This window comes from Musca autumnalis, unplaced genomic scaffold (assembly GCF_047663935.1).
Source record: "Musca autumnalis isolate F117 unplaced genomic scaffold, ASM4766393v1 scaffold_1, whole genome shotgun sequence".
Classification (NCBI taxonomy): domain Eukaryota; kingdom Metazoa; phylum Arthropoda; class Insecta; order Diptera; family Muscidae; genus Musca; species Musca autumnalis.
The window spans coordinates 90,124,890-90,143,963 of NW_027411644.1; the positions used below are offsets into that span (position 1 = coordinate 90,124,890).

A 19,074-nucleotide genomic window follows, 5' to 3' on the forward strand; every position below is an offset into this window, starting at 1 on the left:
ATATTTACTATTTTTTCCGATAACATAAAGGAAAAAATGTTATCGTAGTAAAAAATAGTAGCTTCTTGCAGGTTCTGGAACAGAGCAAAATTTTTTCTTTATGTTATCGGAAAAAATAGTAAAAATTAGTAGATTCTTGCAGTTCTGGAACAGAATAAAGAAGGCCTAGCAAATTTCGAACTGGGTTGCCCTTTTCTTTTTTATTCTTTTATCAGAAGCAAGCAAGGTAAGCAGGCAAGTCAGCTTATGTACTCACCCCTTAAATCTGTTCGGTAAATCCAAACTATAACAAAAGAAGACTTATAATAATGGGGGTTTGTTGATTAAAATCAACTTTGTACATCAAAAATTTTTTTTACTTTTCCGCCTTGTTTAGAAATTTTTACATTTTAAATTATTTTTAGTGTAGCAATTCACCGATGCATCTACCTTGTTTCTTGTGCCAGCTTGCAACTTTTTGTATTTTCTAGCAACATGTTGCAAAAAACAGAGTTGTATACGAGGATTTATGCCAGATTTAAAACAAATCCACCCAATACGAGGATTTATTTTTGTATGGGAAATCTGGTAGATTTTGGCTGGATTTAGCAAATAATAGTGCGGTTACACTACAGTTTTTTGCCGGGTTAACCCACTTTATGAGGATTTATTGCTTAATCTGGTCCAATCTGACCAGATTTGCCATACAAAAATTAAATCCTCTCACGACTGGGTTTATTTTAAATCCGGCATAAATCCACCAAAAATACAGTGTTGTATTCGGTATTTGTGCAAAAAAATCCAACTCTACTCAAAAAGTACCAAAAGTTGCAACTGTTTTTGCAACAGAGTTTGTCGTGTTTTACACGTTTACGACTGGTCGCATGAGATTTTATGGAGTTAACAAATCTAAAGTTATTTGAAAATCATAAAATTATTTATTTTTTTACATTAGACACTTTTTTAACAAAAAGTACGCTTGATACCTTGATACAAAAATGTATCCCTGTGTGTAAAATATACCAATATGAGCAAAGAGGGGACGATATCTCATGCGAGAAATTGTAAAAGTGTTAAACACGACTTTATTAGTTATTTTGTATGTATACGTAAACAAACATCAGCTGACAGTTTATATCCTCGAAAAGCTAAGTGTAACCAGCAAAGATTAACCCACTGGATCTATTAAACCCAGTGGGTTAACCTTCAATAGTGTAACCGGGGTATAAAGCCTGATAATGTGCTAAAACCGGCTAATGAGGTCATATCTAAATGGGCTATAAACTCAAATGTGATTGAATTTAATGGAAACTTTTTTAATTTGTGTTTAAAAAGTCCCAATTTACATTAGGCGAGTTTACTTGCGGCAATTGTCAGTTTGTAGGTGAGAGGCAAAGGGTTACCATATGCCTCACCTCTCTCTCCTACAAAATGACAATTGCCGCAAGTAAACTCGCCCAATGTAAATTGTGACAAAATGTACTCCAACGGCAAATGTACTGTACAATTGTAGTGATTCAACTGCATCCGCGGATGCAAACTTTTTGCTGGGGAATTTTATTTATTCTGAGATATTTCGCAATGGCTTGCATTTTTATTGCATCTTTAGACTGACTAAAAATGCAATCCGAAGCGTGCCTTTAAATTCAATCCAAAACACTACATCAAAAGTTGGAGTGCATCCTAGCTGCGCGCTCCCTTGTAAAATTCATAAGTGACTTCATAGAAAAAGATATACTTTAACGGCACTTGTACGGTACACTTGTAGTGATTCAACTGCATCCGCGGATGCAAACTTTTTGCTGGGTCCTTTTTTACTTTTTTTCGTTAATTTTTTTGACAACAATGACGTTGCCAGCAGTTTTTATATTGTGTTAAGTGGTGATCATGATGAAATAATGAAAAGATGGCGTAAAACGTCAAGCTGATTGGTTTCAATCTGTCAAATTTTTTGTTATTGTGAATAAATTGTATGAAAACGTAAACAAACAGTTTGACATATTGAAGAATTTTCCGCCAAAAATGAGTTGTTGTTGTGCTACTTACGTGACCTGTTAAATAGATCTTGGTGGTTATGATGTTTATGCCAAGATCTATTTAACAGGTCACGTAAAGAGCATAATACAACTCTGATTTGACTGAAAATTCTTCAAGCTGTGAAAATGTTTGTTTACTTTTTCGTACAATTAATTCACAATAACAAAAAAATTGACAGATTGAAACCAATCAGCTGGCCATTTTACGCCACCTTATAATTTCATCATGGTTTATGCTAATAACGACCAGGGGCTGGATTCTTGTTCTATGAAAATTTGAAATGAAAAATATTTCCTTTATAATTTTTTTCATTTGACAGTTTTCTCCTTTATAAAAGTTTTCATTTCACATTTTCATAGAAACAGAATTGAGCCCCAGATGCTTGCTATCTGTGGTCATGTTGAAACAGCAGTCGTTGATTCAACAGAACGCTTTGCAGGTTAAAAAATGGTAACATCAGGAAAGTAAAGGAACAGAGCATTTAAGGCCAGAACAGAATCAATCATTGCTTGCTTTCCAAATGTCAAATTATAAAGGAAGCCTCTTAAGGAGAACGCAGGCGGATTCTCAAAGAGGATACTGCATTCCTTTATAATTTGGCATTTGGGGGACCAAGCGACGATTGATTCTGTTCTGGCCTTTACAACTGTTTTTGCAGTTGTCGGGACGCCTACGTAACACAGGCAAGTTTTGGGTTTTTTGACAATTAATACATGAACTTAACTGTCCTGTCATATGTAAACGCAGGGTTAATTCTTAGCAATCATTGAATCACTTCGAAATGATAGCACATCTGGGAAGCTCCCACTCAGTGATTAACATGGCACAATCATACAGGTACCCGCATCAGCCCAGCTGATGTACTGTGAGCTGTCAAAAAAGTTGTTGTAATTGAAAACTCAAAATTAAAAAAACAAAAATTTAAAAGAAAAATCGTGAATTTTTGACTGATTTTTGTTATAATGTGTTTATTAATAACTGCCTAACAAAATTTTGTTGAAAAAATGTGTGAATCGCTTTATTTTTGGAAAACATATTTGACATTTCACAGTACTGAACTCGTTTTTGTTGTAGTTGTTTGCTGATGCATCTACCTGGTAATTGTGCCATGGTGATTAATGACTTTGACGCCATTTTTCCCAGGAAAGCATTTAGGTTGGCAACGTTAACACTGAATGCAAAGTATACATAAGAAAGCGGAGAATACATTTATTTTGTAGGAGAAAAAATTGAAAATAAATTATTAAATTGTAGTTTAAAGAGGTAAAAATAATGATTATTTGCTTGAGAATACGCCAAGAAGAAAGTTTTCAGTAAAATTCGTGTAAATATCAGTCAATAAATAAAGTATAAGTCAATTGCCGGAACACCAAATCGTCGGCTTGTCTCATTGTAAGAAGTTCAAAGAAAAAAGTGTAAACCTCAAAAGAAGTAAGAATAGAAGTTATGGAAGCTCCTACAACAGTCGATACGGCGCCGATAACCGGTGGAGTAGCTCCCACACGTGGACGCGGTGGTATGCGTGGTTCATTTGAAAGGGGACGTGGCAGGGGTATGGGTAGGGGCCAATTTTCAGGCATGGGAGGACCTGGTGGCTTCTCTGGTCGAGGTGGTTATGGAGCACGTGGAGGCGGTATGGGCGGCGCACCAATGGGTTATCCTCCACGTGGAGGTTTTGCACCTAGAGGAGCTCCTCCTATGCGTGGAGCACCTGGCATGGGAGGTCCTGGGGGATATTCTGGCAGGGGTGGATTTCAAGGTGCACCCCGAGGCGGCGGCCCACCCATGAGAGGAACAGGACGTATGCCAATGTACACCCAACGTAAGTATACAATATTAAGATACATGAAAACTACTGATGTGATTAGAAACATTTTTGGACGCTGCAGAGCCGAAACAACATACCGGTGTGGATAATAATAAAACTATCTCACCGGTTCAAGCATCAGCTAATAATCAAGTTGTTGCTATTAAGGAAGATAATGCTGCTGCTACAACAGAGGTTGCTGCGCCAGCGGCAACCCAAGAAGCTGATCCAAATGCAGTGGTGACTGCTACAACAGCTCCCTTGGTTAGTAGCAAACCACCCCTAATGGGTACTTCACCAAATTATCGGGGTAGAGGCCGTGGTGGCCCACGAGGTGGCGGTCGTGGAGCATATAATCCACATAATGGTAGCACCGGTGGCATGATGTCAATGCATGGTGGTGCTCCCATGCAAGAACATGGTATGGTGCGACGTGGTGGTCCACCTAGAGGACGTGGTGCATACCAGGGTGCTGGTATGACACGTCCCCCAATGCATCAACAACCGCATGCATCTAATTCACAGGGTGCCCCTATGTCTTTGAAGAGAGGAGCTCCTGGTGGCCCTCCCGGTCCCAAGAGGGGACGTTATGAAACTGGTCCATATTCTCAGAGAGCACCTGCGCCAAAATATCACCAACCACCTCATATGGCACAACAACCAGCAGCTAATTATGGTGTGGCACACCAACCTGCTCCACCACCACCACAAAGGTAAGTGAAACGGTTGCAAATAATTAAAAAATACGTTTTTAGATACAAAGTTTTTAATAGAATTAATCGAGCTAACATGACCTAAGGAATTTGTATTGAAAATGGTAATTCTAGCGAAGTCCCTATCATCCAACCAATATTCTACGATCGTTTCGCTGGTGGTTTAATTCAATACAAACTCCTTAGGTCGTGTTAGTTCGATTAATTCAATTAATTAAAAACTTTCATAAACAATGACATTCGTCGTAATAAGACAACAATAAATAAGGTACTTATTTTATTTGTTTATTTAAATAGTCATCATGGCTACCCCCCACATGTTCCACAACAAACAATGGATCCTTATGCCCAGTCATATGCTGCTCCCCAAGCCCAAACAACATATAATGGTTATGCACAAACATCAACCTATCCCCCGGCCCCAACGCATGCAGCAACACATCAGGCCAATACAGCATATACAACTGGGGAATATGATCAAAGTCAATATCAAGGATACAGGTAAATAAAATTTGATTATCATTTATTTGTAATATGTATAACATGTTTCCAACATCTTTAGAGCAATTTAAATTTGTTTTTTAATTGTGACATGAAAACATTTCGTAGTAAAAATTAGCACACTAGAATAAGGACAATCCAAGGTCGAATAATATGTATACTTAGTTCTTAAGCAATGTAAATAGGGGAGGGAATTGCCCTTTTCCCTTTGAAGATATTCGTGGGCAATAGTACTCAAGTGCCTACAACAGAACACCACAATTTTCCGGTCTACTTCAACTGACAAACATTTTTGAGGTGACCTCTTTAATTTAAACGTTTCATTGAAATTTTGGATATCTGTGGGCCAATTCATGGGTCGGCATCGTTGCAGCCTTCTCAAACCACGCCCACGCTGCTATTTGTTCCATACCGCGACTCTTTAAAAGAAACCTATCCTCTTTTCGGCATAAATAGGATACTCTCCCACCTGGCGGAAAAATCTGGAAAAATTACCACAGGTAGATCTTGTTGTCCTGATCACAAATATATAAACTTTTCCGTGGGGAAAGTCCATACTTCCCGAAATATGGGCCTCTTAAGTTCCGAAAATTCCCTTGTTAAAGTAAGAAAAAATTTTAAATTAAAAAAAATGTTTTCGTGCCCTAAATTGGCTCCTGTCCATAGGAGAAAGTCTTAAATCCTTAGGAAAAACTTACAATTTAAAAAAAAATTTTCAAATTTTTTCCGTCAGCTGGTAGAGTATTCAATTTGTTCCCTCTTTTCCTTTTCATATCGACCTGAAGATATTTTCTGCCATAACTGATCAAATCCTCTACCCTGTTTTTGAGATAGCACTGTGGTATAAGAACTTGAGGGCTGATGCTCTAACACCTTTTTAGCATTGGGATGTGGGCATCTGACCATAGAATCCTTTTCATTTCAGAGATCTTTGAGGTTAATTGTGCGTCATTAGGCTTAATTGCTATGTTTCTCCTGACATTTCATTCTTAACTCTGTGCTAAACGATTCTGTCCGCCAGAGCCCTGTTATATTTTACCTGACGACTGCCTGATACTGAGAAAACTCTCAATCAATATTAGGCGAAAAAATCCAGCAAATATTTCTTATTAACTTTATTTTTTAATATATTTTTTTGCAGTTCTACATATGGTCAACAAGATACCCGCTATCAAACATACGGTCAAGATTATACCCAACAGTATGGTGCGCCTGCTGTTGATTATAATACATCTCAGGCAGATTACTCTCAACATGCGCAGCAAACATATGATGAACGCGCTTATGCTGGTTATGGTAAGTACCCTTAAAACATTACTTTTTGTTTATTATGTAGGAAAATATATAAATTAGTTTTTACAAAATCGGGTTTGATTCAGGAAGGTTTACAAAATCTTAAATAGCTCAAAATTAAAAAAATATTGTTTTAAGAATGCCTTATTATCCCTATGAAAGACCTTATAACGAAAACAATAATTACTAGTTAGGCAGCCTTGAGTAGGAATGACGACAACTGGCTGTCCCTGTCAGCCAAAATATCAGTATTTTAAGCCTGGTGATTTGAGTCCGAATATTTTTGCAACAACCACGTGTTCTTTTCGTGGTTGGTGGTGTTTGCGAAATTATAGATTTCAGTGCAAAAAATTGTGGTTCTTGTTGGATCTTGGGAATATCACAATTATGCCCTCCTTGGCTCCAAAAAATGAAGTAAACCTTGGTTGATATCAAATCAAATAGAAAGTACGTGTTGCTTAAACATAGTCTAAAAGTATTTATTGGAAGAAAAATCACGAGAATTGGAAATAAAGACAAGATATGCTTATGCATGTCCCCAGAGGAACATTTGGTTTGACCAATGGCTGAACATTTCCTTGACAGGTTGTAAAAAAGTTTGTTTCATTTGAACAGATTGAAATTATATAACAAATTGACACGATTTTCATTCAACTCTGCTAGCTCCAGTCATCCCCAATGTGAAGTGCTGAGCAATTTAGGTTCAAAGCACAGATGAGTTTCCTTAGTGTACATGAATAAACATATCCTGTCTTTACTTCAAAGTCTCGTGATTTTTCTCCCAATACTTTTAGACTATGTTTAAACAACACATACGTTCTAATAGAGCTTATATCAACCAAGGACATAAATCTGATATTCCTTACAGGACCCACAATTTTTAGCTCTGAAATCTTCAAAATAATAAGTTTTTTCGAACAGGTTTTGGAGTTTCCTTATTTTTGCTAGTAGATTAGCCGATTATATTCACAATTACAAATATTATTACAATATTTTGCGGTATAGTCTAGATACTTATAGGGTATTATCATTATTTCTGGGCCAGCATGGTTTTTCAGCCTCTTCCGGAGTCTAAATTGTAATTATCGGTTCTGAAATTATCCTGAATAATACTAGGAAGGATAACTAACCTTTGTACTAAGATTTTAGTGGTCAAATTACAATTTTCTTAAGAAATATTGTTAACATAGGTTGGCTCAATCATATCACTGCCCTGAATTTTATTTATGGGATACTATTTTATTATAAAAGTGCAAAATCCACCATAAAACACAACGCGGAATCGTTTTAGAAAGATTTAATGCATTGTTACGATTGTGGCTCTATTATTTCGTACACCAGTGTAGATAGATGAAGCGTATTGTGCGGTCCCAGTCCACATTCAGGACATGTGTTGGGTATCGTGCTGTCAATACGGGCCCAATACGAATTAAAGCGACTGCACCTTCGATCTTTATAGAACTAAAACCATTCAAGTTTACCTTGGCCTGGCATTCTTCAAACTTTACCTTTAAACTGCAATTCGCAACTGAGTCGGCGAGATTACTGTCGAAGACTTCCTTATAGCCCCGTTGATCTAGAGGTTGCCGTTTATAACTCGGGACCTCTTTCTAGATCATGATTGACTGCCTGGGTGGTAGAAACCTGTCCACAAGATTGTGGCAGAGATGTTTATGGCGATAACACCCGAGCAGGTACTGTATTCACAACATCTCTTTGTACTGATGCACAGCTATGTTCTGATGGCGTCATTATGTGGCTGAATATTCATCCACTGCATAGCGCTAACATTTGCAAAACACATCGGATGCGCATTACTTAGCCCAGATCGGCCTATTGTTTTATAAAAATTCAAAAAGGTTTCTTTGTAAACACCGCAAGTGCAGCCGCCCAAAAACTTAAGGACCTTGTTCTTCTTATCTTATCGTAAATAGTATAGGCGTTCGCGGACATCTTAAATGTGCTAAACAACTTAAACATCCAATATCTTGGCATAGTTAGTGATGGGAAACAGGACCAATAGGTTCAGAAGATGAGGCTCCTCCTTTCAGTGATTTAGATGCGGATATTATCATATTTCTTAGATGCAGTTCCCCACCTAGGGGAACACCCTGCTGTCATCGAGTTTTTTTAATCACACAAACGACTGCCGTCCTCACATATCGTTGACTAGAGGTATTATCTATGTCCGCGAAATGCGTGGACATAGGCTTTGGATAAGTGAAGAGCCACGATGATTGTTGGGTCGCACGGTTCTGGTTCAGTCTTCGTCTGACATGTGTATGTATGGTGTGTAATGCTATGGGTTAGGCAACTGCGAAACAGCTTCATGGCGATGATTGGTGCCACTAGAATTTTCGAAACAAATACAAACAGATGTACATAGGAGAGATCCCCTATATCAACAGGCGACAGTTGGAAATCGGTCTGTACTTGGGCTTTAGTACCGAGACCATCCTGTCAACTTTCCAAGCATATAATACAATATGGGTGGCTAACGATAAATTGAGGACACTTGTCAATTACTTAACTCCGGGTCCATCCGCTTTTTAAGCCTTACCCTTGAGATCCGTGTGGGCCCAACGCTCAGTGTGCAAAACGCTAAAACGGAATGAATTTTGACCTACAATTTTACTATAGGTCCTAGAATACATTAACCCCCAGTTTATGTATTTCGAAACGAAAATGTGTGCGCATGAAAGACACCCAAACTTTAGTTTTTGAAATATTATTTCATTTGCTTTTGCTTCAAAACAAAAAACAAATTTGAAATACACACTCAAATTTGGTAGTTTTTCTTCCGCATTCGTTTTCTTATCGACATACATAAACAGGCCCTAAAACTCTAAATTTTACCTAAATGCCAGGAAGTTACCCTATACTATGGGGTCGATTATGGATAGCAACCCAACTCCAGGTTCGTTGCCGAAAGCAAATTTAAAATAAAAATTTACATTTCCTCATTGAAATTCATAATTTTTTAAAATTAAATTAATAGCTGAAGGTTCAAAATACTGACATTGAATGGATTTGACAAAAATTTCTGTCGTTACAGTTATTTTAATTGTATGATTTTCTCATCTGGCAACGCAACTACAATTGAGTTGCTATCCATAATCGACCCCTTAATAGTGTAAGATCCTAATGCCTGATTTAGACTATGCGGGATTTAGCATATCCAGTGGATTTAAGTTGTCATTTTCATACAACATATGTCAAATAAAGCCAGATAATTGCTAAGTCCAGCGTAGTCTAAATGAACTTTAACGCCAAAGATGCAAAGACTTCCGCCTGAAAAACACTGCAATTTGCATTAAGCTTGAACGAGCGTTTAATGTTTAGCTCTTCGCAGTACACCCCCGCTCCAGTACCTTCATCCATCTTTGAAAATGCTAAGGTACACAGCTCAACTCGTTCTTACAACTATTTTCATAATTTATTTTTAAAATTGACCTTGAACAAATCAACATACGGACATCAATTATTAAAGAACGCACACTTCATGAGCGACACTGAACATCTTAAATACGTTCACGCAATGGGATCCTATAAAAAATATATGACCCTATTTAGTGTAAATTGATTAATTATTTTTTTTTTTCGACTTTTGGCCAGGTTTCTCGGAAAATTGGACACTGTGCCGCTTCGAATGAGAGGTGATATCTGCGGTATCGTCCATCGTAAATGTGGTACCTCCTCGGTTAAGAGGGCTTTTATACGGCGTGACACACTCCTCTTCGCTCATTCACTACAAACTGCCGGTTTAAATAACACGCGGATCTATTACTGTCACGCTGTTGAAAGTAACAGCCGTTATATCTTACTTCTTTCTCGGATTCGAGAAAGATTCAACCGTTGCACACAATTTACTCAGTGTTGCATTGCTTCACGTGTTCTAAGCACATCCACTTGTTTCGCTTGAGCTCGCATACTAGTCTGTCGATTTCAAGAAGCAAATTCCCTAACTATTGGGTCATTAAGGTTCATACGACAAAGCTCATCCCGATTTGCTGGTATAGTACGTCGCCTCTTCTGGGAAGTATGGTATAATTTCGAGTATTCGACCCTCGTGCGAGCGAATGTTTGCAGGTGGGATTTTGTCCCGGAAAATTCTCTTCGTTACCCTGCGGATTTAAGGGACTTTCAGCTCTATAAAGCGGTAAATTATCATTACCCTTGTCAATCATCTTTGTTCAGAAAAGTACGAGGGTCAGAGGTTGAAACCGTGTAGTCTGTTAACGGAGACGATCATGGGAAGGTGGATATGCCATTTATCATACCGGGTGCTACATTAATGATATCTAACGAGCTGTGGCGGAATCGTCTTCAGTCACCGTGCAAAATTAGGTGCTATATCTCGGAATTCCACAATTTTCGCCCTTTTGAGTGTCCAAAATAATATCTGTCCATAAAAATACATTGGTAAATGTCAAATATATGTATTTGACAAAGGGACTGGGTGGGTTATGCTTCTGCAATACTTTCACGTGTCGGTCACGCTGGAGAGACTGGTGTATAAGGAAGACAAGTCCTCCTCATCCATTTCTTGTAGGATCCTTCTGCAAAATGTAACAATCGCAACGTTGCAAACTACAGGTAGAGGCGACCATGTTTCTCCAATTCATAAGGTCGACAACCTCGGAGACTTTGTTGCGGAAACTGTTGCAGTTGAAATGCAGAAATGATGCAGGTGCCGCGTTTGTTGCTGTTGGGGAGACATAAGTGACGACGATGTCGAAGATACGCTGGAGACTGTTTTGCCGCAGCAAGCAGAAACATTACTTCTATCGATGTAGCGGCTAAAACCTGATCAGCCCCGTAGTGCACCCATTGAATACATCCATTACATTTCACCGATGTTGAACAGGCATTGAGAGTATCAAACGTGTAGCCTGGAATATAGCAGATGCAGGCAGCAATATAGCAGATGCTCTCGTCTCCATATCCTCTCGATTCTCGAGCCTGAAAAGACAGTATTAGTTCCATCCTACTAACTAGTTCTTGATCTAAAGACACAGTGACCATCGTCCGCAATTGTAATCTTGGACATACTAAGTGATAGTGAGGACAAAAAAAAAAAAAATAATAAAATTGGCTAGATAAGTTAATTCAATTTTATCGGAGTAGAACTTGTCAAGTTCGCCAATAAAAAGATACAACGCCGCTTTGTCAAGGCCTTCTGTTGGAATACTTTCGTTATCAATATCACAATGTCTGCCAATTGAAATTTGCATTATATTAAATATTTATACCCTACACCACTAAGTGGGAGGCTATTATAAATTGGTTTTGGCCACAAAGTTTGTAAAGCATCGAAATAATGGTCGTAGACTCATACTTATGTATACCAAACTGACGGTATTGACGAGTTGAGTCGATCTGGCTATGTGTGTCCGTCCGTGTGTCCATCTAAACCGATACAGGTCGCAATTTTAATCGGATCTTCACCAAATTGTTGGTCTCGGATGGGAAGAACCCTATTGATTTTGGCCGGAATGGTTAAACAACTTATTTGGGGAAAAAGTCAACGTTTTGTTCCAAAGGTAATATTTCAGCTTCTATAAGGGGTGTACCAAAAGCAAAACATGACAATGATAGTGGAAAATATCACCTTTTTAACGATGTAAAGTAGGTGGTCACAATATTCGCTAATGAAACCCAACTTTTCATTTTTGTGATTTTAGTTATGGTCCCGGAGGGGAAGAAGATGGCCGGATAATATTTAGGGGTCGGAAAGGGTAAACAACTTATTTGGACAAAAAATCACAGTTTTATTCTTATGCAGGCCGTCAATGGATGAGGAAAATAAGGGTGATATTATTATGCAAAATAGGTTAGCGCACATCCCACTTGCCCATTTTTTTATTTGAATTGTACTGACGAGTATCTCAGCTTTGGTTGTTGTTATAACAGTGTTTATTATTATGTTTGTATGTCTGTTCTTCTGTTCAATCTGGCTCTGGGTCTATCTCCAGTTCTAGGAAAGTGGCTGCTTCGATGGGATGTAACCACAGATTCACTGGAGTTAGATGAGTAGGTTTGGCGGGGCAGTTGAAAAGGTGTTTTGTGTCGTGCGGGTGCCGCATACTGGGCAGATGTCTTGCACGGGCCGGTCGATTTTCGCCCAATAAAAATTTGTGTGACTGCAATATCACGAGCGTAGTTGAGCCAAAACTACTCTGGTTTGTCGTGGCAGCTGACGCTCCTCAGGTGCGATAGATGGGGGATGTACTCTGAGGACTTTATACACACTATATTTGCTTATGGCCTTAGCAACTGTATCCGTGTGAATACTATTTAAACCTGATTGATATGCTTGTTAATCTAGGGGTTCTCTCCTATATTGTTGGACCGCCCTCTCTAGAGCATGAATATCATTCCTGATATGCCTGAATGTGTCGAGCCTATCCAACATATGGTGATTGGGATGGCTCTTACGGTAACACCCAAGCAAGTACTGCAACGAAAGCATCTCATTGTGTTGCTTTACTGGAAGAATCTTTGCCTCCTCATGTAGATTGTCCACTCAGGGCAGCATTCTGACGGGTTTGAATCTTTTTCCAATTCGTATCATATAATTCCGTGGACCAAACTTGCGCCGCATATCTTACCACAGACCGACCTATCGCGTTATATGTGGCCAACAAGGTTTCTTTATCTGCACCCCAAGTGCTGCCGGCTAGGGACTTGAGCACCTTGTTACTACTTTTCAGTTTGTCGCAGATAGCTGTGGCGTGCACGCACGACTTGAAAGTAGTGTCGAATGTGATCGCTAAAATTTTAGGGCAGTTTGTGGTCGGAATTCTGCTACCGTCGACCACGACATTCAATTCTCTTCCAAACTGCGCTGTCCATGTGGTGAACAGAGTGTCTGTAGATTTTGTGCCGGAAATCTGCATATTTCTCGAGAGGAAGAAGGTGGTAAGATCGGTTAAATAGGAGTTCAGTCTCTCACAGATGTCATCAGGGAAGGTACCTGACGCCAGGATCGTGCAATCATCCGCATACGTTACGATCTCGATGCCGTCCGGAGGGGGCGGAATACAGGAGAGGTAGAGGTTAAACAGTTCCGGAGATATCACTCAATGTTTCACTCTACGGGGTTTGGACTTCTTGTTCCTGAATTTCACGTACGACTGGCGTCCACACATATAGTTGACTATCCAAAGTTTCAAGCTTGGCCGGAGGGTTGTCCGCTCAATGTCCTCAAACAGCGTGGAGTGCCTGATTGTATCAAAGACTTTTGATAAGTCAAGTGCCACCATCACTGTTCTATCACACGGCGGTCTCTAGTTGAGTCCTTGACAAATATATCGCTCTTTTACTCAAAGAGTGGCGTAACTCAAAAAATGGGGTTTTTGAGTTAGCAATTTCTATTTTTTCTACGACTTCTACTTTATTTTGTGTCAAATTTTCTAGTTGATATCTCTAAAACTCAACGAGTTACAGCTTATTTGCTAGGAGTTTGGCATAAGTCATCAAAAAAGTTGTTTGAGGTTATGATGTACTTAGCACTTCAAATCATGCTTGATCTTGCTCAGAAATGTAGCACTGATATCTGGCCAGCTCTTTACAAATGATTGTCCAATTAGTTATTTTATTTTTTGTATAATAATTTTTTTTTTAAGTTGGGAAGTCAAATTTCAATCGGCAACTTAAAACTCGTTTTTCTCGAAACTTGATTTTTTGAGATGTGTCACTCTTTGAGTAAATGAGCGATATGTGGAGATGGCGTGCAGCGCTGTTGTCGTGCTGTGTTGCTTACGGAATCCATGCTGATGATCAGCAACTTGATAGCTATTCCTGATACTGGGGAGGACTAAGGCCTCAAGGGTCTTTGCTACGGGCGACAAAAGCGAAATCAGCCTGTACGCCTTGGATGGTTTAGCGTTCCTGATGGAATTCGCAACATCATCCATTGTAAACTGTGGTGGGTCATCCTCGGTGCTCGACAAACTGTCGATTGAAATAACTTGCGCGCGCACCTCTTCGGGTCAGTCAACGTAACGTTGGCAAACGTGACTGAGGACCTATCTTCCATCCTTCCAGGGTTCGAGAGTGACTTAACTGTTGCCCACAACTCACTTATACCGGCTCCAATGTTGCAACTCTTCAGATGATTTAACCACTTGTTCCGCTTATGTTCGTCGACCAGCATGTTAACTGCCAGTGTCAGCTCCCTGACTCTGGGGTCATTGGGGTTGGTTCGGCGAAGCTCATCACGCTCATTTGCTAATCCCGTCGCCTCTGCTGGGAAGTTTGGTCTTACTTCGGGTATTCGACCAGCAGGGATATGGCGAGCGGCTGCAGCAGTGATGATGTCTCGGAAGATCCTCCCCCGAACATCAGAAGGATTGGGCAGTTCTATGAAGCGGTGATTGGTGAACTTTCTGAAACTCGGCCAATCAGCTTTCCTATGATTGGCGAACGTGTGGCGTTCAGAGGTGATGAAATCGAGTGGTCTGCTAATGGAGACAATTATGGGGAGATGGTCTGAACCAAGGGAAATGACGGGTTGCCAGCTGACGTCATTTGTCAGACCTGTAGTGGAATTCTGTAACGCATTTTTTGAGTTACCGACAAAAATCGTTAAAATGAAAAGTATCAATAAAAGTTGACAAAACTGTTGCTATCGGTAGGACTTAGCGACAGTTTTGTTTTGGTTGTTAACTTACCGAAAATTTTCGTTTATTACCGAAATTATAAGCATTTTAATTTTACCAACTTATGTCGATAAGTCAAAAAATGAGTTACAGAATTCCACTACAGGTGACACGATGGTTATGTCTGGCGAACTGTGACACTCTCCTCTAATTATGGTAGGAGGGTCCTCATTGACCGTGCAAAACGTAGAGCTATCAATCTGCTCAGCCAGCGCTGTACACTTCTGGTCGTTTTCGAGGGCCGAATGCCACCTCTCATGATGCAAATTAAAGTCCCCCAGAACCATACGATTATGACTTTCCAAAAGTGTACATACATGTGTGCATGTACTCAGCTTTGGTTGGATGCGTTTCAACAATGACGACATTCTGAGCATTAAAATGTTCCCAATTATGTTACCAAAATTGGTGAAATGCTTGTGATGTCGAAAAATACTTTGGGATATCCCAATTTTTATTTCCATATCAGATATTTCTGCTTCTGTTGGAAATATTCCAAGAAAAGAGCTGGATAATGCAACTAAGCCATGTGAGCTTTTTAAATTAATAAAAAATGTGGCATTTATGGTAAAATATCAGAAATATTGCAAAAGGCGCTAAGGTATGACAATTTTAATATTTTGAAGTTTTTACTTAAATGACAAATACATCTGCTTCTATGTGGTGTATTAAAGACATGCAAAATGCTAAGTCCATATTTACATTATGCAATTTTCCTTCCGGCAATTGTCAGTTTGATGGTGAGAGAGGTGAGGCATATTATAACCCTTTATTATAACCCTCAATACCCTCTCTCACCAACAAACTTACAATTGCCGCAAGGAAAATTGCCTGATCTAAATATGGACTAATGAAAAAGACCAGCAATAAGTACCAAGTAGATGTTGACAGTAGATAAAAAAAATTTGTATGAGTGAAAAACTTATGCACAGGGGTAGTGGTGTAGGGTATCACATAGTATGCCCAGTCCCGACTATAGCCTTTGCTCACTTCTTTATGAATTTCATTATATGAAATAAATACATATTTTCAAGAAGACCGGTAATTAGAACAAAATTGGAGATTTCATTTTTTTGTTACAGGTAGGGTTTTTGTAACATAGGAAACTTTCCCGAATTAGCGTAGATTTGAAAAAAATATATTAATCGTTTATTTAATAAAAAACAATTTTGAGTGAGAAAAAAAGTGAGATAAAAAATATACATTTATGTACATATTTATATAATTAATATGGTATATGTTTAAGATTTATATGTTAAGAATTTTTATTTTAAGTATTAAATGAAATTAATTTTTTGTAAATAATAACACAACTTTCTTGTTTGGTTATAACCCCAAAAAAAAATCCAAAAAAAAAAATTGTATCTTTTCAACAAAACACAGACCCGCAGTCATATCAGCAGAGTTATTCAAATGCGAGCTATTATTAAGTGAAAAAAATGGTAACCAAAATATTATATAACACAATTCTCAACACTAAATACGCTGTGCGTGTGCCGATGATACTACAAAATACATATTTGCTGCTAAACCATCAACCCCAAAATATATATTGAAATAATATATAGCGAATCATTGAGTAATGCCAAAAACAAACCCAAAAAGTATATATTATTGTCGTCGGTCGTCGCTCATAAACATTGGGTCAACTCTGCGTCGTCGTGTCGACTACTATGTCTACGTCGTTCATCGTCTCCATGCATGATCTTCAAATTTTGAAAATGGTAAATAAAAGAAAAAACATAAACTTTAAAGATCTTTAAAAAAATGATTATAGATTAGTAATAATATATACTACTAGCTATCTATTAAACAAACACAATACACAAGATGTTATATAATGTGTGGCACTTATTGTTTAAGTGATGATTATATCCCCCCAAAACATAATTAAATCCTCTTTTTATTTTCAAAACCATAAAAGTAAGCATAAAAGTGTCTAAAATCTAATAATTCTTACCAATCACCAAAGGAGAATGAGAAGCCACCAGACTTTTTTGCTGTTCGGTAATACATAATATTGTTTTAATTTTAACCATAGAACCTAATGATGATGGACAAAGCAGTTACTCCTGCACTCAGTCATAAAAAAAATATATTTGTTTATTTCCCCCCCATAACTATATATACATACATATATTCTGTAAGAATTTGTAATTTTTTTTACGAAATTGACTTTTATTTTCTTGAATACTATCTATCTATCCTTTCTTTTGTTCTTTCTTATTTCCCTGTTTAATTTATCCAATTTAAACTTGGCAATGCAATACTAAATCTATCTATTATTCTACTTCCAATATAAATATACATACATACATATAATAATAAACAAAAAACTACATTTCAATGTACTTTATTTTGACACTAATAAAATATAGAATAAGAGATTATTGTTTCAAAAAAAATTGAAAGAAAAAAATTAAATATTTTTTTTTTATAAATTTAAGTTGAAAAACAAAACAAAAAAAAAAAAACAGTTTTATTGTTTTATTTATCCAGCCCATCCCAATATACACACCCACTTTCCTTACAACATCTCTTACATTATAAATTAAAAAAATATATTTCAATTCAAATATTTTTGGAAATAAGCAATTAATTTATAAGTTTTTTTTTTAATTTTTAGGATGAGAATGGTGTTTTGAAATATAATTACGGTGGTTATTTTGAATGAAAACTCCCATTATATTTTTTTCACTTTCTGCTTTAAGTTCAAACAGCAGATAGACAAAACTCGGGGGAGTTTTCATTCAGAATAACCCCCCCAATAATACCTAAAAGATGGACTATGCTGGAATTATTGTTTTTTTTTTTTTAATTTTTATTGTAGTTTTTTTTTTATGTCAAGAAGCTCTTTGCAAATTGAGGAAATTTCATGCCAAGAATTTAATATTTAAAAAAATGTGTTTAACCTGTTAAAAATTATGATCTTTACTTTATTTGAATAATATTGAGAGATATCAATTCGAGCATACAAATTTTCTTTCATTAAAAAAAAAGAATTTAAAGGATTTTTAATGGAAATTAATTTGTTGATTTTTTTTAATTTCCCTTGACTGATAACAATAGTCCCTCTCATAGGTGTTATAATTAAACAATTCACCCGTCTTGTCCATAATTTCTTTATAGAAATATCTATAAGTTCAATAGAATATCCCATAAAATAAATAAAAAACCCTCTTAGCTTTATGTAAAATAAGAAACAAAAAAGCAAAAGTCGCAAGGGTTTAATTATAAGGACTAATAAAATTATTTCTATATATTTCAGAAGAAAAGGGTGTGCGTATATAAGTTACAACAACTTAAACGCATGTTAATTTATAAAAAAAACAACAATAAATTGCGTTTAATTATTAATATTTTTGCTTTATATTTTTTAGAATTTATCATAAAAAATATTACTAAATAAAATTAAAATATGAAAAAAAAAACTAAAGTAAAAAACCCCCAAACAAACAGAATTTTATTGAATCGATGAATGCAATGAAAAAAGTAATATAACAAAAACAAATCTGTGATAAGTGAGATTTACATATATGCATACCATGGGCAATAAAAACAATTATTATGGGCATAAAGAACAATTACAAAAAAAAAATAGAAACCAAAAATACAAAAACTGAAACTCAATATGTGATATTTACAAAATCCACTTAACCTACAATGCAACTAAAAGACTGATGTTTTACAAAAACAAAAAGAAACAAATCTTAAGAATCGTTTTTATATTTATTTTTATTTTAAGTTTATTAATACGTGATAACAAAATTCAAAAATGCAAAGCATTTTCTTGAAAAAAAAAACAAAAATCCAACAAACAAAAAAAGGTTTTCGAGAAGTAACCAACAAGTGCTTAATTTTTAATTTATTTTATATTTTAATTTTTTTTTAATTTTTTTGAGAAAACGACATAACGAGCAAGAAAAGTAAAGATCTCAAAGTAACAAAAAAAGATAGAAGAATCAAACATTCTTCAATAAAAAATGACATGGTTGTCGCCAAAAAATATTTACCTGTATTTGAAAATTCTCAAAATACACAAAAAGTGTAGAAGAATCAAATATTCTTAAAGATCAATGAC

The 19,074-nt window shown here is 36.8% G+C and overlaps 1 protein-coding gene across 2 annotated transcripts; it reads left to right on the forward strand.

The window, feature by feature from the left end:
- Positions 1–3,136: 3,136 nt before the first annotated feature.
- LOC141402890 (uncharacterized) lies at positions 3,137–18,449 on the forward strand. Of its 2 annotated transcripts, none has more exons than XM_073985019.1 (5): positions 3,137–3,838; positions 3,885–4,536; positions 4,834–5,037; positions 6,179–6,333; positions 16,377–18,449. In XM_073985019.1, exons 1-5 carry the CDS (start codon positions 3,463–3,465, stop codon positions 16,421–16,423), a joined length of 1,434 nt encoding a protein of 477 aa, XP_073841120.1. In that variant the 5' UTR covers positions 3,137–3,462; the 3' UTR covers positions 16,424–18,449. The 2 variants fall into 2 exon arrangements, with proteins under 2 accessions (XP_073841120.1, XP_073841127.1); XM_073985026.1 differs by having other exon boundaries at positions 3,158–3,838; positions 3,906–4,536.
- The last annotated feature ends 625 nt before the right edge of the window (positions 18,450–19,074 follow it).

What these genes read in the sequence shown, in the direction of transcription:
- LOC141402890 (XM_073985019.1), top strand. Translation starts at nt 3,463, where the DNA reads ATGGAAGCTCCTACAACAGTCGATACGGCGCCGATAACCGGTGGAGTA. An exon ending in GCTCCACCACCACCACAAAG is followed by an intron (nt 4,537 to 4,833) that starts GTAAGTGAAACG and finishes TTATTTAAATAG; the next exon opens with TCATCATGGCTACCCCCCAC. An exon ending in AGTCAATATCAAGGATACAG is followed by an intron (nt 5,038 to 6,178) that starts GTAAATAAAATT and finishes ATTTTTTTGCAG; the next exon opens with TTCTACATATGGTCAACAAG.